We start from the raw sequence: 20098 nt of genomic DNA on the forward strand, positions 1-20098 counted from the left end.
TAATGACTGCCTGCCTGCCTGATACCGCAAAATGGAACTTGGATGAGAATGGCAAGCTAGCCTAAACTTTTGCTCCTTGACTTCAGTTCTACAGCAGGTACACAAATCTACCAGTAGTACCTACGAAGCTCAACTTGAAGACAAGATCTGTATGTTGTTTGCCCAAGTCTGTCCCGTTCCCGTCTAACATGACATCCCGCACTTCAACAGACCCAGTACATAAGCGAACAAACCGAAACTCCCCGTACCAGTACCATATCCTGGACAACTGCATTCACATCATCATCTCCAATCGCACTCCGGAGCTGTGTTGTATCAATCCAACTTCAAGCCCAAGTCTTCAGCCTTACCTACCTGAATGGGTACAATACCTGAAGTACAATCTCAGTCGTTTTGAATGCCAGTGTCCTCGAGACCACGACCATTCAATTCAACTCCTACAAGCCCTTAAACCTCTCCCATCCAGCAGCACCATTTTTAGCCTTCCTTTCCGGCGACGCCGATGCCGACACCGATGTCGATGCACGACCTTCCTCGACAATCTTACCACTGACATCGCGTCGTCGACCCATTCCTTTCCCAAACTCAAAGTCTGTGCCGAGACCAGCATAGCCATACCCATACCCATGGGCACCGTCCAGATCATACCCGGTAGAATTGGAGACTTGTCTTGTCCCGTTCCATTGCGGTTGAGTACAAGGAACATTAACAATGTTTGCAGTGGGCTTCTCGTCATCGTCGTCCGATGCATAGACTTCAAAGTTGCCGCTATAGTCGCTGTTGTCGGTCTGCATTGTCTTTGTGCGTTGATGGTACACGTTGTCCTCATCGACTTGTTTGTTCGGTTGTTGCTGCTGCTGTTGTTGTTGCTGTTGTGTAGTCACCTCGTTGGTGTAGCCTTGACCACTGCTAATGGATGTTCTGAGGTCGCCGTAGAAGCGTGTCTTTCCACCACTTCCAATAAAACTTGAAGGGCGGGAGGATCCTGGTGGTCCCATGCTTGGCCGATTGCCGTTGGCATCCACTAACGCCTCTCTGTCCATGGCCCCAGACTGGCGATTTGGAGTGTTGTAAATGTTTTCATCTTGGTAGTAACGATCCCGAGTCGGTGTTGGAGGGTTCATACCTAGTGGTTCCCGGCTTCTTTTCTTTGGTTGCATCTGTGGGCTAGAAAGAGTCAGATTCTGCTTACTTGTGCCGCCCGTATTAGTGTTGGTCTGATACAAACGAGTCTGGCTCCCATTGTGCGGCAAGTATGTTTGACTTTGTCTTGCAGGTGACGGTGGTAGAAGTGTCTGGCTATCTCTGCCTCTTGCTATACCAGTGCCAGTACCAGCACCCTGATACCAATTTTCTCTTTCATGTTGGAGTCGATCAAACGATGCGCCATCACGGGAAACAGGAGATCCAGGCTGTCCCGCTGCGGTAGTGGTCTGCGGAGATTCAGGCACACCCTCGTAGTCGAGATACGAAAGCCACGACGAAGGACGAGAAGGAGTGGCATCTTTGGCCAAACCTGAAGAGCGCTCCGGTCGAAAGTCCAGCCCGACACCCGCACCACGCGAAGTAGGAGAAGGGCTCACAGCCGAATTGGGACGGTCAGGAGACGAGTTTCTAGACCATCGCCAGGGATCTTTTTCGTTATTCTTCTCATCCAGTTCTTTGCGGAAATCAACCCTGGAGTTGCGGGCAGTGGTGTTTGTTTCTGTCCCAAAAAGCGTCACTCTATCCGCCGAATCGGTCCGAGTATGTATAAAAGGGATCCTTCTCACGCCCGAGACTGCCGAGTCTCTCCTCGCGGCCGCCAATGCTGACGCACTCGTGTGTTTCTCGGTGATTAGTTCGGATTTGTTTCGTTTATGTTGCCTTGATGTCAGGTTCGGTTCGAGCGGATTCATGTCCGGTGGCAGCCTGGCGATCTGGCGAAATTTGATAGCCAAGTAAATATCCAAGATCAACGAGATGCCCATGAGTCCGCCTTCAATGCACGACAGAAGGAAGAACCCGTAGATGATTTTCTGCGATATGTAGCCGTTGTTGAATAGCGTGCTCCAGAAATATACGTTTTCTGTGTAATCCACATGCGCCATCCATGCCGACAAGACAAAGAAGGGGATCAAGCCCGAGTCAAGAAGCGCCGCAAATATCATGTAGCTGGCTGTCGAACCGGGAGGTCGGCCTGTTGCGGACCGGCAGAGGTGGTAGACTGCGTAGACGGTGTGGCAGAGAGATACGGCGGGAGCAACGCGAATGAGCCATCCTGCAGTGGAAGATGTTTTGTTTATGGCAATGATGCAGAACAGCGTGCCCAGGGAGCCGAGAAGGGCACAAGTTCGTAGGAAGAGCTGGATCTGGCGGGCACGCAGCACTCTGTTTCGTGTGTTTGGGTTCATCGGTTTGGCATCGAGGTTGCCGTAGGGGACGACAATGTACTGCAATTGAGTCAGCATAGAAATCCAGTGGTCGCTTGCTCTGGATATACTGTACATACCGAGTCGGGGTGTTTGTTGAAATTGATTAGAGGCCCATCTGACTTCGGCCTCTCTGGTTTAGGAGCCCATGATGCCTCTGTAGCAGCCTTGGGATTGAAGCCACGGTCAATCGGACCGCCGAAGGTGTAGGTGCTTGGTTTGTCGTAAATGAAGGGAGGCTGGACGCCCATGCTGCCTTCAAGTTTCGCAATGCGTTGATATACGTAGGCAAGGCAATATGGAGATGGAGCAAAGCACTGATGGAATGTTCCGCAGACACACAGGACGTCAACGTAGCATAAAGGGTCATAGCAGACCAGAAAGTGTATATGGGTGGACTCAAATCGTCACAGGTGGTCAGTGTCAGTCCAATGCGGCCCCGGATTTTCGGTCGCATGTTGACATGGCAAAGGGGCCGATGTTGGCGCGGCAACAGTTGTCAGTGGTTGTGCCCCTTATCGATAACAGCCTTGTAGTACCAGCCTTGCGACAATAGGTAGCCTTGTCGCCGCCTTTATCCAGACGTCAACTCCAGACAATTCATTCTCTCCGTGGTTTGTCTACAGTGCAAACCGCCCTTTCATGATATAAAGTCCTGCTGTGTAGGCAACGGTATATCCAAGTAGATATAATAGGACATAATTGAGAACAACGCTCTCCTGAAGTAGAATCACTGGCCTAAATGCGTGTTGATATTGGCATCCGTCAGTTACAGCATCAATGCTAATGCGATACGTCTCTGTGGCTTTCTATGTTCTCGTGGCCATCATCCTTACGTCCGCACCCTGCGCCTTTTATTTGCCTGAGAAACTCAAACTGTCTGTCAAAGTTCCCCCAGTCGTCCAAGATAGCTTCGCAACCGGCCATGGGCCAAATCGTAAACTGGGCCTTGTAATAGATGCACGACTACATGAGAAACAAATGTCCATGGTGTCAAAACAATATCAATTGTACCCTACACAATTGGCGAGACCATGGGGTTGCCCTATTTGACGCCCAGCACCTCCAGCGCCCGCACCAGCTCCGCCACCGCCGCCCCGACTTCGAGCATGTCGCCCTCGTCCGTGCGAGGGACTGGCTCCAGGCTCTTGATGACGCCATCCCAGTTATATGACCAGACTGGCCCAGTGCGGGTCAGCCCATCGTACTTCCAAAGCGTCAGAGCCGCCCTTTCCAGGTTGGCTCTGGCGCCCTCGCGGAGGGCCGCAACGTCTTGACCCTCGGGATAGTCAAGGCCCGACAGGTCAAAGCCAAAGCTCATGGCTGCCCTCATCTGACTACTGGGATATTTCCGCCAGAAGTCGGGATCGGTGGGCTCACAGTCGAGGCCGATGGCGGAGCAGGCGTACTCATAGACATACAGTCCGTATGTCTGGACTAGCGGCTGGAGTGCAAGAATCGCCGCAGAGTCTTGGAACAGTAGGTGGAGATGACCCCAGCGAGTACAGACATTGGCGCAGAGATCGACCAGACGAGCGAGAATTCTCTTTACCATGCCGAACTCGAATGTAACATCGCATGAGGTTGACTGCAGCGCCTTGACGGCCGTTTTCATCAACTCTATCATCATCCGAGCGAATTCTTCCATACGGGACTGATCTTCAAGGTCAATGCGAGTTTCGAGTCTGTCGAGAATCGCGGTAGCCGAAGTCACCACTACAGGGCCAAGGAGCATGGCTGGATGACGGGGGTCTAGGATATGTTCCATGTACACTGGAAACACCGCCTTCATGAAACAAAGCTGGGTCGGAATGTCGAGCAGAAAGTTTCCTTGGTCGTCAATGTACTGAGGGTCACTGGCAGAAAACGTCATGACGAGCTCTTTCTCCAGTTCTTTGTTTGTGTTCTGGACGGTAGCCATTTCGCACGCGAGGCGGAACTCTTCAACGGCGCGTGCTTCGTTGAATGACGTGGACGCATCTACCCGATTGACAAACAGCCCGTGCAGGTGGTGACGCTTATACGAGGCTCGATCTGAAAACCACGCGGGGATTTTGAAGTGGCGAAAAGGGTACCTGCTGATCTCGCGCATAACGGAATCAAGGAACCGTGTCCAGTCTTGTCTTTCCATCCCTTCAACACTTCGTGTCCACGAGTCTCTTAGCGCAGCAGTGATAGTCTCGAGAAGACATTCCGCATTTGACGTCGTTAGTCCTATATCGCTTGACTGTGGTGCTGGAAGCAAGTCGTCTGCATCCCGCGTGTTGTAAATGTTGCGTACCACATGGCGAACAATATCCAGGCGATGTCTGATAAGTTCATCTCGCGTAAGCTTCAAATCCGAGTCTCCACCTGCAAGTGTGCTCTTCAAAGATCGGAAATCAAGAAGATCGTCGAATGTTGTAAGCAGCGAATTGGTCACTAAGTGCTCAAACTTGACTTCTGCGTCTAGGCGCAGGAGACCTGCCAGCCAGCCGGCGAGAAATTGGCGTATGTGAGATCTCGCCCAGGCCCGGTCTTTTAAAAGGTAGCTGGTCATGATCACCCGACAGTGTCTGGCTGATTCTGTCTGACCACCAAACCGCCAAAGAGAGTAGGAGGCGAACATGGAAAAGTAATCATCCCACGTATTGTTCCCACTCTCGACCAGGAGCTGGGCGAGCTTGTGCCATGCATCTATCAAAGACAAGAGTAGCTCATCCTCTGGCGGATCGGCACGATATAGGTGGCTGATAAGGATTTCCCGAAAGTCGTCTCGAACCTGCTTAAGTGCACCCAGGTCGGCGCCTGAGAGTTGTTTGAGATATGTTGCTAGCACATTAAACAGTGCGCTGATAACCAGGTCATCAAGTCGTCCGCCGTTCCTCGCATTGCAAAGACCTAGAAGCTCGCCAAATCGAGGGCCCAGCATGAGATACCGGGCTTGCCATTCACAAACGCAAAGCTCAATAGCCTCGGCCCATGCTTTTGCTATCTCCATGAGCCTCCAGTTGGCGGTTGCTCGGTTCCGTCGATACACCAAGAGTTCTTCGTCATTATCATCGTCCCCGTTAAGGGTTCCATCAACACGGGGGATGGTTTGCAACTTGTCGCTGATCTTGAAGACCATGTCATAGATCCAGACAGCCAGCCTATGGAGTTCAACCTGCGCCTCTGGTTGTACGAGAGAGAGGGCAGATCTGACAGTGCTAGCCCAGCATTCAAGCGCAAGCGTGCACACCGCGTCATGGGCATTTCCAAAGTCAACCAGATCTTTGATCTTGGATATCTCCGGCTTGACCCCGACTGGCGCGTAATGATAGAGGGTGGAGAACAAATGATACCGGTTAGCAAGAGCGCCGAGGTCCTTGATGGGTAGTGGGTGGGATTCTTCGACAAGGATGGGTCTGTCGTCTCCAGCACCGCGACCGTTGTTTGGTAGCAGACTGAATACCAGAGAGACCTTCCGCAATTTCAGCCGTCTCAGTTCTTCGTTACTTTGAGCGCCGACGTCGTCAGGCTGTAAGCCAAGGGTGAAAGCAGTGAGCTTTAGGAAGATGTGAAAGTCTGTGTCTCCTGCCTCTGGCCTTAGTTGTGAGATCTGATATCGTTGCTCGAGGAATCGAGGAGTCTCTGCCAAAGTAGGCGAGAAGAAATCCAGCATGTTGGACTTTTCTGAATACAGCTTGAACAGCTGTTTCAACAAGTTATCGGCAACGTCCGCATGAGAAGTGCGTGCAAGGACCAGGCACCACTGAAATGCGATGAGGCCAAACTGCTCCAACTTGATCATTCCTGTCTCTTTTCTTCTCTGAGATACCCTTCGGGAGGTTTCTTGCACAAAGTACTTGAGAAACTCCGTCATGGCAGGGGAGAGCACAGAAAAATCGGGATATTTCAGGAGGCCCAAAGACGCTCCCATGGCCCCTGTAATCCCATCTTTGAGTACAGTGACCGAATACACACATCCAAGAATGAGGATGGTATAGGCCAATTTCTCTGCGGAATAATCTCGTTCGGGTCCGGCCACAAAGAGTGCTGACATCGCGTGATCCAGGTGAGTAACCCATCTATGCCCTGGGTGCAATTGATGCAAGATGATAATGGTCTCAATCGCAGCCCCACAAACTTGGAAATCCACGGCCACGGAGACAAATTGACTCTCAGATTGTGTGGCAAGGTAGACCAGTAGATTGTCAGTAATTTCTGGTTGTAGAACCAACGACCATGCGAGGTTAGCCAGTTTCTCGTTGCTTGCAACAATCTCCGTTGTGACAGTATTTCCAAGGCCACCGGCGCGGCTGAGTTGGAGGATTTGCTGGCCTAGAATTAGCACTCTGTTCCACAGCAGTAAGGTACCTGTAGTACGTGATTTGGTCATGGAGGTATTGACGGATTCGATGTCCTGGCGCAGGCTGTTCACGCAAGCCGATAAGAATGTGACAACCACAGTCAACTCATGTACGCCAGACACCGACAGACTTTGTTGGATATAGATAATGATGCTCTCGATCGACGCTGCACACTTGATGATAAAAGACTCGTGTTCGTCCCTGCTGCTTCCGTCGTTGCTGCATATGGCCGAGCGTATCTCGCCAAATGTTTCTTGCATAATAATTCGAACTCCTTCAGACCAGATAGCACACGATAGTGTGCGTCCAGACTTCGGCGTCGTGATAGGAGAAAGGGTTCGGGAAGGGTCGAAGAGGGCAGCAGTGTCCTTCGTCTCTGACTCTAAGATCTGTAGACCGCCCCGTGCAAGTATTGAGGCCTCGATAGATGTAACAGATGTAGCACCCTTTAAACGTGCAGGGCCGGGAGGGCTATCTATGAGCTGGGATATGATAACGGAGGGATGATAAGGGTGATGGTCGGCAGATTCGCCTGCCAGAGCATTCGAGAGGCCATCAGGAGGAGAGATATTGCGGCTCCGGGGTTGAAGAGCTTTTGGAGGGAGCTTCCTAAAATGATATCAGTTCACATTACTCTTCGGTATGGTGGTACATAGAGCCTGCTCACCTTGGAGGACGACGACGTATCTGAAAAGGTGAGATGCTAGGCGTCGTTGGATTGGGTGTGAGCCGCTGCCCTGATAGTTTGGCCGGATGTTGAGGTACAAGTCGCACGATCGGCGGGATTTCCTGCGGTATGTTCAACACTCCTTGATGGTGCGTGGCATTCCTTGAAAGGTTTTCAAGCCGCGGTGAAGGGGCAGGAGGACGGCGTAGACGACGCTGCTGGAAGCATTCCAAAGTATTCGGCCTTCTCTGAGAGCTTGAGTCAAGCTGTGGCTGCCGAGTTCGAAGTCCAGACTGGTTGGTTTGGATCCGCTGAAGAGTGGCTTTGGTGCTTTGTTTCAGTTGGGTGAGTTCAGTTGAATCTTTGTCTACTGAGTTGAGCGAGAAATTCTGGCTCATGTCGGTGCTGCGACGGCGCTGCGGCCTCGAGGGGCTGCGGCTGACGCCTGCCGTCTCATGGCCGCCAGTACGGGTTGTTGAGCTTTGCCGGGTGCACCACTGTATCAGCTCGTGGTTCACATCCAAAGTGTCTTCCACTGTTGCCAATCTGAAGAACTTCTTGGACGGTTCTTGAGGCCTTAAGTGCCCTGAACGGCCTGCTCGCCTCCTCGCAACTTTCAGGAAAAGAGGAATCTCCTTGTCCTGAAAACCAGGTGCATCAAGCACGGTCGGTTTCAGCTTTTCGTTTCTCTTTTTGTGCTTCTTTTTTGGGCGAGAGACTCTCTTTGATCTCGTTCCAGTCGATCTGTTCACGCTGTGGTGTATCTGTCCACCCGTCCCGCCCGTTTGTCTAGCTTTCGGCATGGAAGAGGATACGGACAAAGCCTTTCTCAGTCTCGGCTGCTTTCCTCCTGGAACGGTCTTTCGAGTCCTTGGTGCGAGCATTGCATCAATGCTGTTGTCTTCAACAACTTCAGAATCCAGCATCATCAGGTCGTCGTCGTCGAAGTCGTCAGCAGTGGGAATGCGAGGCTCATCAGAGTCACTCTCTGCCACCGTAAAGACCATGGTATCAGTCTCCGAAGGGCGCCTCCTGACGTTGCTTTTCCTCCTGGCTTCTGAAGACGAGATGCGCTGGGCAATGCCTTTCTCCAAAGCTGACTTGACCGGTGACCGTGCGTGTTGCCGTGAGGGCAGATTGCTGTTCTTGCCCTTGACGTCGAGTTTGAGCCAGGAAGCCGGCAAGACACCCTTGATCTTCCGCCGCATCCGTTGAATGCCATTTGATTCATCTCCAGAGCTTTCGCTCGCGCTTGACTGTGCGGGAGAATCATCGCTGATAACGATTTTTTCAGAATCAGAAGAGCTCAGAGACTCAATACGTGCTCTCTTCCTGCTATGACTCTCAGAAGACAACAACGGAGTAGGAAGAAGTGTTGGAGTCTCATCTCTGCGTAAATGTTCAATGACATCGGGAAGCGGACCGTCTTGAGAGAATAAGGCGCCGCGCGAGCTAGGTGGCGAAGGCGGAATCTGAAAGCTTGGACTCTGTCGGGGCACGATTCTGGATCCGTACACGGTCTCATCCGTGGGAAGGTCGTATATACGCGAATCATTAATAGCGCGGGCATCCAGGAGTCCTCTTGGGCGGCGTACTTTCTTTAGAGCCTTCCGCGAGTCTTGAGTTGCAGTCCCTCCTAGGAAATCCGACAAGTCAGGAAGATCATCCCCGAATGAGAATTGAGGCCCAGTAAAACGTGGGCGTACTCCGCGGACAGGGCTTTGCGACTCATCTTCGTCTTCCTTGTCGACCACCGGACTCGAGGGTTGGCTTTGTGTTTCTGAATTCTTCGTTTGGCTGCTTTCGTATGTGTCCGCGCCCTGGGAATCTTCCTCCGAAGTATTGTGCGCCTCTGAGATGATCTGTTGCAAACGCACAGGCTTCAGACCTCTGGATTTTAACGTCTGCCGGTACTTGGCATCTTCGAGAGCATAAGGATGCACTTGAATGGGAGCCCGTGGTCGAAAGGATCGTCTCATAGGTTGCCCGGCCGATTCCTGCAGAAATGCATGGTTGCTCGCCGCCTCAGCCTGCCCAAGCCCGACGCCAGCTGAGCCTACCAAGGCCGGGGATGATGGTCGAGGAGAATTCGCAATTGACGAGGGAAGGGACGACAGGGGGCTGTCAGTGTCGTCTTCAGCAGTCTTCTCCAAGGCACCCAGTATGTCCTGGACCGTTTGCAGCCCTTTCTCAAGTTCAGCTTCAAGTCTGGTGGCAATCGAATTTGCATGGCTGGAAGACGACAGTGGCGATACGTCCTTCTCAGAGCCATCGTGGTTCTTTCGAGCAGCAGCACTAGAGGTGGTGACACTCTTGGAAGATATTTGAAAATGGGCTGTGTCGGCCCCATCATTCAGTCGACCGCTTCTTTGAGAGGGAATCTCAACGACAATGTGTGCTCTGTCTGATGTGGCGGAGGTACCGGGTTGCGAAGATGTACTTTTGTCGGATGGACCGGTCTTAGTCTGGCGGGTGAATAAACCAGAATCAGCAATGTCAGTACTGTCATCTCTGGACAACGCATCGACATCGACGTCCTCATCCTCCTCATCATCGTCAGAGTCCGGCACGTAGCCACGAGCTCTCCAGTCGGCCATCGATGGTGGTTTCCATGATCCTGTGGCGGTCCTGGAGTTTTGTTTGATATCAAATGGATCCGTCGCGTCTCTCGACGCGTCGTTTAAACGGTCCATTTATTAGTACTCCGCCAAGCCGTTAGACAGATCGATGCGGAAGCTTTTCCGATTGGCCGAGCGGCCCAGGCTGACGACAAAGAAAGGACAAGGCTGAAATAATGCCTCGGACCGCTATGTGCGGACCACGAAGTGGACAGTCAAGTTCCTGAGGGCTGCAGAGAGATCATGAGTCGTCGACTTGTCGGATGGGCTTTGGTGATCGGATTTGGGGTGTTGAATGGTGGGACCTACTCCCTCGTTTGTCTAGAAATTTACTGATGTCACCCAAGGTTATGTGACTTTCCAGCCTGCGCTGGAGCAACGTGCTCTGGACAAGTTGAAAGAAGAGTATGTGACCCGATTCATATGGTCCTGTACAACATCGGCTGACACACTATCTATCGTCTTCTAGGGAGCTTGCTGCTGCAGACCTGGGCCCCAACCTCGTTGAAATTCCTCCCCAGACAACAAACCGGCCCAGAATAAAAGCCGACCAGCGTGACGCCCAACAAACCGGCTGAATTTTACGATATGCGTCGTATATGGAATGGTATAGCTCTAAAGGTGGACTCCACGTCAAAGTGGTTGCTACAATCGGAAGGACTATTGCTGTGGCGTCTCGATGAACGGAAGTTCCTGCCATTCTATGATTGCCAGTCCTCACGACGGACCGATCTTGCATCTTGAAGCCGCAGAAATTCCCGCTCGGCAGGAAGCAGTTTTACCTAGAGCTGCAATGTTGGAGCCTATGGCGGATGGGAAGGCTGTTTAAGATGCTGAAATGACACGAGCTATCTGAGGGTCAGTCTTTGCCGTGCAATCTCGGATCACGCTTCGCGACCGAGTGTGATGCACCATGACAACCGTTCCGGATTTCCAAGTCCTCGAAACGCCGTTGCCAACCGCGGAGAGCACCATATTCCGTGATCTCCTTGGCCACCACGCAGCCAGAGACAGCCTAGGGGTTGGAACTGTCTGTTACAGAAGAACAGCCTATGTGGACGAGGTCTTATTGGGCCAAACTTGAAAGTCGATGAGGAAAGCCTGAGTCTATGAGAACATGTTGTCACAAATTGAAGATTACTCTGACCTGCTTGAGCCTCGCACGCCATTGAAAGCTGCCGCTTTTCGTCAGAATCGTCTGCTATCCAGATGCGCCCATGGCTGCGGAGGCCCAATCAAACAGTTGTTGCCCATCTTCGTCCCGAGCTTTATGCAGTCTGAAATCAGCAATCTGTTCTCGTCGTGGTTCTTCGAGACTCCAAGTACACCTTCTTCCCATTTCGAGAGGGCTCACTCGACCTCTTGCACAAGCGGATTGCCGTCAGATGGCAAGGGCGGTCCGAACATACGGCCGACTCTCTTACCCAGCCATTCATCAGGAACTCCGAGCTTGACTCCGTCTTTGGTACTGACCCATCTTGTGTACAGCGGATTGGCTTTCGGCACGGCTTCCTCTTCGTCGTAGGGAGATGCAGCTGTGGCAGCGGCAGTTGCAGCCGCCAGGGTCTCGGGTTTTGGAGCGGCACCTCTCGCCTTGGACACCTGAGGTTTAAGCTTCTTGATGTTAGCATGATCAAGACAGTCAGTAACTCATGCAAAAGACCTACCAGACGATTCAAAGCAGCGGCCTTTTCCTCCTGTATTTTGCGCTTAGTCAATTCCTTACGCTTTCTGGCGTGTTCGTCCTTCTTCATCGCCTTCTCCTCATCCGTGAAAAACTGTGGCCGTGTCAGCACCTGTATAAAATGAAATGGTAGAGACAGGCATGCAAGTAGCTCGTACCTTTCGCTGTTGAGGTGCCATGTCCAGTGCCAAGAGAGTGCCTTGGTCCTCGGGTCTCCCTCGCTGTCGCTTTGTCAATCTGCTCAGATCAGGAGTGGCCGAGCCCGAGGCTGGAGTCTCGTCATCACTATCGTCGAGGTCATCGTCATCATCTTCATCGTCATCGAGGACCTCCTCGGCCTCTCCCCGTGCATCCACCTCGATTTCCTCGTCTTCTTCGCCCTCCAGCTCGGCATCGTTGGCGTTATTCATGGTCTGATCTTCTTCGTCAGAGAGCTCAGAGGAGTTGTCAACCTCGTCGTCGTCTGGATCATCCTCCATTTCTTGTTCCTCAACGGACTTGACGGGGCCAACATCTGCAGGTTGCACGACTAGTTTGGACTTGCCGGATTGTTTGCCGTCGGCATTTGCCGCCGGAGGCTTCAGGGTGATCTTGGGAGCTTTAGGCGCAGCTTGTTGTCGCTTAGGAGGAGGGGCCGGCGAATCTTCCATTTCGACATCCTCGTCGTCGGTGCCTCCCTCGGGTTCGGCACCAAGCTCGTCGAAGTCATTACGGGTATCATCGTCACCGTCGTCGTCGTCGTCATCTTCGTCTTCGTTCTCGTCCTCTTCCACTTCGTCGTCCTCGTCGTCATCTTCGATGTCGCTCTCACCATATTCCGCGTATGTAGGTCGTTGGTTGCCGCGAGCACTAGCCCTTGAGGCCAGAGCAGATCGGCGGCTACTTCGTGGTCCGTCCAAGACTTGCCCTCCGCCAAGGGTGTCTTGGAGGGATTCAATTTCGCTGGCACGCATCACTTCCCGGAGCTTGCTGGGGGCGGCTTTGACCGTCAACTTGAGACTTTGTCTTTTGTCATCCGTAGACCCAGAGCCTCGTTGGACGGTGGCCGATGAGCCCGTCGAGCCAGAGGGTGGGCCGGTGCGCCGTGGCCTGGATGATGCCGGCGTCGACGCAGCGGAAGAAGACCTGAGGGTCGTTGCGTTAGCTTCGTCTCTTGGAGTAGCACGGCATTTCAGGATAATGAACGTCATGATGGTCAGTTGTGTGAGGAGTTCTTTCAGTGTCGACAATTACGTTTGCCTAGGTTGCGACGCAGACAGAAGTAGTCGATCTGTAATTCGACGCATCAGGTTTTATGGCTTTGTGAGCCCGCAGAAAGCGATAGACACCGCATGGAAGAATAGGCCTAGCGCTGCAGGACACAGTAAATCACTGCAGCGCTTTGTCTATTATGTATCCAGCACCAGGAGGGAACATGTCTGTTGACCAGCTGGAGGGCACCCGGCCACACCGGCAGGACGTGAGGCTTCATTCTGCCGGCCAGGTGGCCTCCTTGAGCCCCATACAACGAAACAGGTAGACTGATAGGCAGACCACAGGTATCTCGAATTTATATCACTGTGCAAAGGAAGGGATAAACGGGCGATATAGTCACTCACTCATATCTGCCTGCTCTGCGCATCGAATCGGCTATTCTGGGGTCGTAGTCTTCACCGCTGCCTGTATCAGACTCTGAGTTGTCCGAGAGGTCGTCAGTCGCATCGCTGATCTGACGTCGCACACGGCGGCTTCTATCTGTCATATTTTTCCGGTCTTCTTCAGGCTCGGCTAAATCGGTCTGGTCTGCCTTTGTTGGGTAAAATGGTGCGGGCTCCCACGATTCCTCCGCGCGCCTGGCGGTCGATCCTGGTTGAGTTTCCTGCCACGCCCAACTCTGTGCTTCGTTATAGTTTCCGCTTGCTGCCTGTGCTGCTAACTCGGCCTCAGGATACCTTCACTGGTTGAATGAACCTCTGCCGATGCTTCGATTACTTGTAGGCACACTTTGCAGGGATCTTTTGAGATTGGAAACGACTTCAAGACACGTTGGGAGCGGATTCCAAGCATCACCAGGCACGGATATTTTGGGTGTGGCGTCGAAGTTACTAACTGTGGCTGAGGAGTGTGGCTGGTGGGTGATATTTCATTTTGGCCAATCATCGACAGTCTTCCCCAGAGCCGAGGTTGGTGTGGTCTGCTGCACTGTCTGAACAATGTACATTGTATATCCTACTGTAGGTTCATCCATCCATTCTACAACCTTTCCATCCTGGCGCATCCTCGTGGATTTCCTATACATGCGCAAAACAAGCAATAGCACAGACTGAGGCAGAGGATGGCGGACCAAGACCCACGAAGAGGCGCCTCGATCCCCGAGTGGCAGAAGACGACTCACCAGCCCTCTACCTCCTCCGAAGAAAGCGCCTCTTCATCGAGCGACCAACCATCATCCTCCGGCCAGACTACAGGCGCTGATGCGGCCAACAACCCAACGAGCGAGCTCTCTCTGCTCGAGCAAGCCCGCAAATTTCTTGACGATGACGCGATTCGCGAGGCACCGCGGGAGCGCAAAGTCGCATTCCTGCAGAAGAAAGGCCTCTCGGCCGACCACATCGACACTCTCCTCGGCAGTGCGGATGAGCAAACTTCATCCCAGTCCGAGCCAGAACTTCCCTCCGAGTTAAAGACTGTCCATGACAGCAACAGCAATACCAACATCGACAGCTCAAACAAGACAGAGACCCAGTCACAAACAACGTCCGACCTAGAAACTCCTCCAGCTACACCATCCGTGTCCGAAGAACCCAGCGCCGCAGTGTCAGTGTCCAGCAACAGCAACAACAACAACAAGAGAGAAATACCTCCAATCATCACATACCCCGAATTCCTATTGAAACCGCAGAAACCACCTCCACTAGTCACAATCGACCGCCTCATCAACGCGGCATACCTATTCACCGGCATCTCAGCCCTAACATACGGCGCGAGCAAATACATAGTCCAACCAATGCTGGAAACACTCACGGAGGCGCGTCACGAGCTGGCAGAAACGACACTTTCCGATTTGGACGTCCTAAACAAAAAGCTCGAATCGACCGTGTCTCATGTCCCTTATTTCCCCAGCAGCACCGTCCTACAGAAACAAACCAACGTCAACAACATCGACAACAACGACGACATTGAATCCATCGACTCGGACCCAACCGAACTCTTCCATCGGGACATAGCCACACAGACCTCGCCGCCACCGCTCTCGCGTTCCAACTCCCTGTCTTCAGAAACGCAAGGCAGAACTGCCCAAGACCCGACTGCCGCACAAGCGTCCAGACTGCAATCGCTGCACGGCACGCTATCATCCCTGTTACATTCGACCACGACCCATTTCTCCCAAGACCGCCTTAAGGACCAAGTATCCCAACTTCAGATGGTGCTGGATAAATTAGAAACGAGCTACAACCCTTTTGCCATCGACTATTACGGTACTCCTAGCAGCAGCAGTTTCGGAACTTACTCTTTCCAACAAGACGACAAGAGCAAACAACAACAGTCAAAGAAACCCGACGCCGAGGCTCAAAAGTTCAAGTCGGAGATCAGGTCGCTCAAGGGCGCCTTACTGAGTTCGAGAAACTTCCCGACTGCAAGGCCTGCTGCTCCTTTTGTGTTGCCCACTAGTAGATGAAGATGTGCCTAGGTGTATATATCTACATATCTACTGTATTGTCCCCGAGTGGTTCTTTGCTTTTCCATCTGCGACGACCTGCATTGCGGCGTTGCTGACATGGGCATCGCAGTGATATGATTGATAGTCTAATGGCTGCATTTGGATAGTATAACATAACAAGTGTACCAGTATACTGTCAAGGCTGATGGATCGTTCTCAAGACTTCAAGTTCTCTTCAAGTTTTCTATCTTTGGTTTCATTTCGCATACCTTAATTATGCGTGCCTACTGATTTGAACCGCAGCAGACATTTCTTCTCTTCATCGTACCAATTCCAACATCCTCTGGCCCGATGCGTCGTAAGTCGTCAATGCATACAGCTGGTAGTTATCTCATTGACCAAAGTCGGCACGTTCACAAGTGCGCTCACATCAGAGGCCGCAAAGGTGGTTTTCCGTGCTTATTCTCAGGGTGTTGCTCTACACATTCCCACCAGCCTCTTCACTCCGACCATCCAATGCCCGCATTCTTCGACTTTGTTCGTATGCACATCCATCTGTATCTCGCTAGCTCGCTCGAAATCTCGGTTCTGCAATGCGTTGGCCAACTCGTTGATCTGCTCCACTGTGTCCGGCTTCAACAGGTCTTCGTTGTTCAAGTGGTCAAACAGGATGTCAAGCCGCTTTTCGGTATCAAGAACCTGCGGCTTGAATGAGGCCGGAGCACGCGCCTTTACCCGAGCCATTTCCGCCGAGAGAATCTGGTAGATTGGTTGCGCAGATGGCGGAATGTGGGTGCGGTCACCTTTGGCTACAGACACAGTTAGTACGATATTGAAATGCCACAGGAGTGGTTACTTACGATGCTTTCGCGCCGGAGGGGGCGCAGATCTCTTGTCAGAACCAGCAGTGTCGGGTCTTGCGGGTGTTTGTTGAGGCGGGCCTATGCTCGGCGACGGGGCAGAGATAAATTGTTGTGACGGTGTTGGCATTGGAGGTGCTGCCGCCGGCTGTGGCGCCTGCGCGGTTGGAGGCGCACCGTAAGGGTTTGGTCGAGATTGCTGTGGCGACTGAGATGGTGCATAAGGGTTGGCTGGGGGTGGTGCAGGTTGGAAGGAAGACTGCTGTGGAGGAGGTGCTACAGAAGGACGTGCTGAGGGGGCGCTGGTGGGCTGGGAACCCGGCGCAGGAGCATATCGACTCGGGGCGGAGGGTGCATTCGAAGGCGGTGCGTTGTATGGCGACGGCCCTCTCGGAATGGGCGGAGACATCACATTCTGCCCAAGAGCCGGTGAAGTCACACTGGACGGCTGCGGCGCATATGCATTGCTAGCTGCTGATCCGGGCCGTTCGATGGGTTGATATGATGACCCGCTAGCAGGAGGAGACTTCACGCGAGGCGGAGCTGAGCCTTTTGGAGGGGGAGGAACAGGCGAAGCTCTTTGCCTGGCGCCGAACGGCGGCGCAGCTGGAGGAGCTGGTTGCTGAGCGACAGGCGGCGGACTGAATGGGTTCTGCATCTGCTGAGGAGGGATGCTGGGCGTATTCCTTCTTGAAGTTGGAGGTTTGACAAAGCCTTCCGGAATATCGTTCCAATTAGACATGCTCTTATCTTGAGAAGGTGGAGGGATTGCGGGAGACTGGTTGTATCGCGGTGGAGGTGGGATTACAGTTGCCTGTGGCACGCCGTAAGGCTGTGTGCTGCTCGGAGGCACCCGCATCTGCTGAGGTGGCTGATATCCGCCAACAGGAGCATAAGGATTCGCCGGAGCAGCTGTTGGCGGTGCGTAGGGATTCGCAGGCTGTGCAGGAACCTGCGCATAGCTAACAGGAGCAGTAGGGGCAGTAGGAGCAGTAGGAGCAGCAGGAGTGAAGGAAGCTGGAGGTTGGTACAAGTTGGCCCCTGGCAGGGGCTTATTCCTTGAAGTGGCCGAAGTGGCCTGGGCAGCAGGAGCCGTGGCAACAGTCTTCTTTCTGGCCTGTTGAATCCGGCTTCTTGCAATGTCAGCTCCTGGATAGTTAGCTGGCAGCAAGTCAAGGTATTTCTGAGCAACGTCGAGTTGTCCAGATCCTGCCACGATATCTGCGTATTCCAGATACTTGCTGTAGAGGGCCTCCAACTTCCAGTCTCCGGTTTTGGAAAGCTCATCGTCCTGGAAGTTGACGACTTTTCGGAAGATGGTGACCTTTTCGATGAAATCTTGCAAGGCGTGAGCATGCAAGGAGAAAACCGACGATGCATCAGCCTCGGTTGCCCCAGCCTCTTCGTGCTCTTTCAGCTCCTGAATCCAGATGTTGACAACTTTCTCGAGCTTGGAACCAGCCAGGTAGCATAGTGAGGCTTCCTTGCGGCTTACAGCCGTGGAGTTGTTGAGCTGCTCTTCGATCCTGTCTCCAAGAGCTTCACATAGGTCAGGGAACTCCTTTTCATCGGCGAAAGTGCACAATGTAGCCATGACTTCCTTCCAGTTGGCAAGATCTGCGTTGTGCACGATATCCCACAGGTTCTTACCCACCACCGATGCGAGAAGGCGGAGATAGTTGGGTCCACCCGATTGCTTAGCGAAGTAAGCTTCTTGTGCCTTTTTGATACAACTTTCACCCCCACATATCGCGATCATGAAGGCATCGGAGATCCTATCCTCTTGGAGGCAGACGTCCAGAGCTTTCTCGAATTGGCCCAGGACCAGGGCTCGCGTGATCTTCTTGTCGGCTTCTGATTCGGAACCGGTGTAGATTTGGAATGGATTGTTAGTCCTGGTGCCTTTGGTAGCCGCAAGCTCCGACAGGAAGTCACCATCGGCCGAACTTGCAAAGATAGATTGGAAACGTTTATGAGATTTGGATGAGCCGTTGGATTCCGCTTTGTTCTCATCCGTCTTGTTTTCACTGATGTCAAGTTGCTTCAGGCCGTTAGTTGTGTCCTCGACAGTGTCTTCAAACCCCAAATATTTCACAAGCTCCGACCTGGGATTGCTGGAAACCAAGGTCTCGATGACCGTCCAATCAGCTTTTTCTTCGTCTGACTTTGCGGAGGACACTCTCTCCTCGCACAACGATTTAAGGTCTCCTGACTGGATCGCTTTTTCGAAAGTTTCAGTGGCGTTTCCAACACTGGAGTCGACTTCAAATTTGCTGATGCTGACCTTGGAGGCCCTCGACTTTCCAGGCTCAGCTAGTCGGACGCTAATGATCCGTCCTCCAAACCCGAACGACACAGATGCAGGTCGTTCAAGCCACTTCGGAGCCTTGGGAAGTGAGAACGATGACGTCTGAGGTTGGGTCTGAGCTTTGGAGAAGAAATCTTCACCATCCATGGCTTGGTTTTGGTCTGTTTCGGCGCTGCTCGGGTTAGTGTTCTGAAGGGTCTGGACCTGCAGCTTCCCATCGAACGAGGCTGTTGCGAAGAAGTTGGGGTTGTGGGGGTTGAATCTCGTTTGGAAAGTCCAGTTGGTCACCACGGGATACTCCCCGTAAGCCTGTCCAGATTGAGGATTCCACAGTATTGTCCTGTTGTCCTTGCCACATGACAGTAGAAGGTCGTGATCTTGAGGGCACCACGAAACCGAAAGCACTCCGGAGTCGTGTCCACGTAGTATCTTCTCGGGGGCATTGGAGTTTCTCAGATCCCACACCAGTATGACCGGCTCCTGCTCGAGCGGCACAGCGGTGATCAGACGTGTAGGTTTCTCCGGATCCCAGGCAATAGCGCTAGCTGGTTTGCGCTGGTAGTTGTTGAGCGTCAAGCTCTCTTTCCTCGTTTTCATGTCCCACACTGTAACGAAACCTCCACTGCTACCGGTGACCAATATGTTCGACACCTTTTTGTTCCAGTCTAAGCAGTCGATGTCATCTGCGCGAGCCGCGGTGCTCCCGAGGCGTATGGGCGCGTCGAGGTGGTTCAAATCCGAAATAAACAGCTCCCCATTGGCGCCACCAGTGGCCAGGAAGTTCTGTATTTTCGGATTAAACTGTAATGCCTTGATTGCTCCGCTATGAATCTTCTTTTTGAATATTGACGCCTCGGTCGGGCTCGTCAAGGCCTTGTCCGCGTCCCACAAGCCCAATGTTCCATCGTCGAAGGCTCCGGCGATGATCCCTCGCTTGTGGCCATCCTGTGCAGGCGTCCAAGCGAGATCATGGAAGCTGGGGCTGGTTAGTTTGAACTGTGCACAGTACAAGTAAGCAGCACGTACCCAGTTTCCGTGGGCAGAGTCGCGGAAGGCTGCAACTCTTGACTTTGTTGAGTATTGTCCAAAGCAAGATCCCAGAGTTCTAGACACGTCTCATTGCTGAAATCGACATCGACAGCTCCTGACTTTGTTCCTGTCGCGATCCAAGGCGCAGTAGCATCAGGGGACCACGCGAAGGCCGCAGTCCGCGGGATTTCCCTGAGGCGCACCATGACGATAAGGGGCCGGTCGACGACGCGCGAGGAGGGGAGGTATGTCGGAACGAAGAGAAGCTAAGAAGTCATACAGCAAAGACGAACAGCTGCAACAGGATGGATTGGCAGCAAAATTAGCACAGAGTCGACGACTGTCCTCGTGTTCAGAATAGATGTCCAACTTTATGATCTGGACACCGTCGTTTCTCCAGAACCCGCAAATATCAGTGGCCTAAGCGTCATCCCTGAACAAACCCTAAGAAAGTTGGGCGTGATTCGTGACGGCGGGAGCGGCGGGCACGAAGCTCCAACACGTGACCATCGTTACATTCCAAGGTTATTGTACATTGCCCCCTTACTGC

General features: G+C 52.8%; 6 protein-coding genes across 6 annotated transcripts; 2 read left to right on the forward strand and 4 right to left on the reverse strand.

Moving 5' to 3' along the window:
- Nucleotides 1–15: 15 nt before the first annotated feature.
- Nucleotides 16–2853, reverse strand: HMPREF1120_08284 (uncharacterized protein). Its single transcript, XM_009162531.1, has 2 exons — nt 2492–2853; nt 16–2432 (listed from the first exon to the last, which is right to left on the reverse strand). Exons 1-2 carry the CDS (start codon nt 2660–2662, stop codon nt 438–440), a joined length of 2166 nt encoding a protein of 721 aa, XP_009160779.1. The 5' UTR covers nt 2663–2853; the 3' UTR covers nt 16–437.
- Nucleotides 2854–3078: 225 nt separating this feature from the next.
- Nucleotides 3079–10085, reverse strand: HMPREF1120_08285 (uncharacterized protein). Its single transcript, XM_009162532.1, has 2 exons — nt 7410–10085; nt 3079–7351 (listed from the first exon to the last, which is right to left on the reverse strand). Exons 1-2 carry the CDS (start codon nt 10004–10006, stop codon nt 3457–3459), a joined length of 6492 nt encoding a protein of 2163 aa, XP_009160780.1. The 5' UTR covers nt 10007–10085; the 3' UTR covers nt 3079–3456.
- Nucleotides 10086–10270: 185 nt separating this feature from the next.
- Nucleotides 10271–10605, forward strand: HMPREF1120_08286 (uncharacterized protein; the record flags this gene model as incomplete). Its single annotated transcript, XM_009162533.1, has 3 exons — nt 10271–10325; nt 10375–10432; nt 10497–10605. The coding sequence occupies 3 exons, from the start codon at nt 10271–10273 to the stop codon at nt 10603–10605; spliced, it is 222 nt and encodes a 73-aa protein (XP_009160781.1).
- Nucleotides 10606–10648: 43 nt separating this feature from the next.
- HMPREF1120_08287 (uncharacterized protein) lies at nt 10649–13745 on the reverse strand. Its single transcript, XM_009162534.1, has 4 exons — nt 13310–13745; nt 11870–12836; nt 11695–11805; nt 10649–11641 (listed from the first exon to the last, which is right to left on the reverse strand). Exons 1-4 carry the CDS (start codon nt 13450–13452, stop codon nt 11378–11380), a joined length of 1485 nt encoding a protein of 494 aa, XP_009160782.1. The 5' UTR covers nt 13453–13745; the 3' UTR covers nt 10649–11377.
- On the forward strand, nt 13622–15585 carry HMPREF1120_08288 (uncharacterized protein). The gene has a single exon (XM_009162535.1). The coding sequence runs from the start codon at nt 14026–14028 to the stop codon at nt 15367–15369; it is 1344 nt and encodes a 447-aa protein (XP_009160783.1). The 5' UTR covers nt 13622–14025; the 3' UTR covers nt 15370–15585.
- Nucleotides 15377–19974, reverse strand: HMPREF1120_08289 (triacylglycerol lipase). The gene is made up of 3 exons (XM_009162536.1): nt 19546–19974; nt 16212–19495; nt 15377–16160 (listed from the first exon to the last, which is right to left on the reverse strand). The coding sequence occupies exons 1-3, from the start codon at nt 19752–19754 to the stop codon at nt 15817–15819; spliced, it is 3837 nt and encodes a 1278-aa protein (XP_009160784.1). The 5' UTR covers nt 19755–19974; the 3' UTR covers nt 15377–15816.
- Between the last annotated feature and the right edge of the window lie 124 nt (nt 19975–20098).

The sequence above is a fragment of the Exophiala dermatitidis genome (assembly GCF_000230625.1).
Source record: "Exophiala dermatitidis NIH/UT8656 unplaced genomic scaffold supercont1.7, whole genome shotgun sequence".
NCBI classification, from domain to species: domain Eukaryota; kingdom Fungi; phylum Ascomycota; class Eurotiomycetes; order Chaetothyriales; family Herpotrichiellaceae; genus Exophiala; species Exophiala dermatitidis.

Bases quoted from the DNA above. Each gene is read 5' to 3' on its own strand.
- HMPREF1120_08287 (XM_009162534.1), bottom strand. From the start codon at position 13,452: ATGACAGATAGAAGCCGCCGTGTGCGACGTCAGATCAGCGATGCGACT. The intron at 12,837-13,309 runs GTGAGTGACTAT...AACGACCCTCAG, and splicing joins CGCAGAGCAGGCAGATATGA to GTCTTCTTCCGCTGCGTCGA. The intron at 11,806-11,869 runs GTACGAGCTACT...ACACGGCCACAG, and splicing joins TGGCACCTCAACAGCGAAAG to TTTTTCACGGATGAGGAGAA.
- HMPREF1120_08284 (XM_009162531.1), bottom strand. From the start codon at position 2,662: ATGGGCGTCCAGCCTCCCTTCATTTACGACAAACCAAGCACCTACACC. The intron at 2,433-2,491 runs GTATGTACAGTA...ACTCAATTGCAG, and splicing joins TCAACAAACACCCCGACTCG to TACATTGTCGTCCCCTACGG.
- HMPREF1120_08289 (XM_009162536.1), bottom strand. From the start codon at position 19,754: ATGGTGCGCCTCAGGGAAATCCCGCGGACTGCGGCCTTCGCGTGGTCC. The intron at 19,496-19,545 runs GTACGTGCTGCT...AACCAGCCCCAG, and splicing joins ACTCTGCCCACGGAAACTGG to CTTCCATGATCTCGCTTGGA. The intron at 16,161-16,211 runs GTAAGTAACCAC...CTGTGTCTGTAG, and splicing joins CCCTCCGGCGCGAAAGCATC to CCAAAGGTGACCGCACCCAC.
- HMPREF1120_08285 (XM_009162532.1), bottom strand. From the start codon at position 10,006: ATGGCCGACTGGAGAGCTCGTGGCTACGTGCCGGACTCTGACGATGAT. The intron at 7,352-7,409 runs GTGAGCAGGCTC...ATATCATTTTAG, and splicing joins ATACGTCGTCGTCCTCCAAG to GAAGCTCCCTCCAAAAGCTC.
- HMPREF1120_08288 (XM_009162535.1), top strand. From the start codon at position 14,026: ATGGCGGACCAAGACCCACGAAGAGGCGCCTCGATCCCCGAGTGGCAG.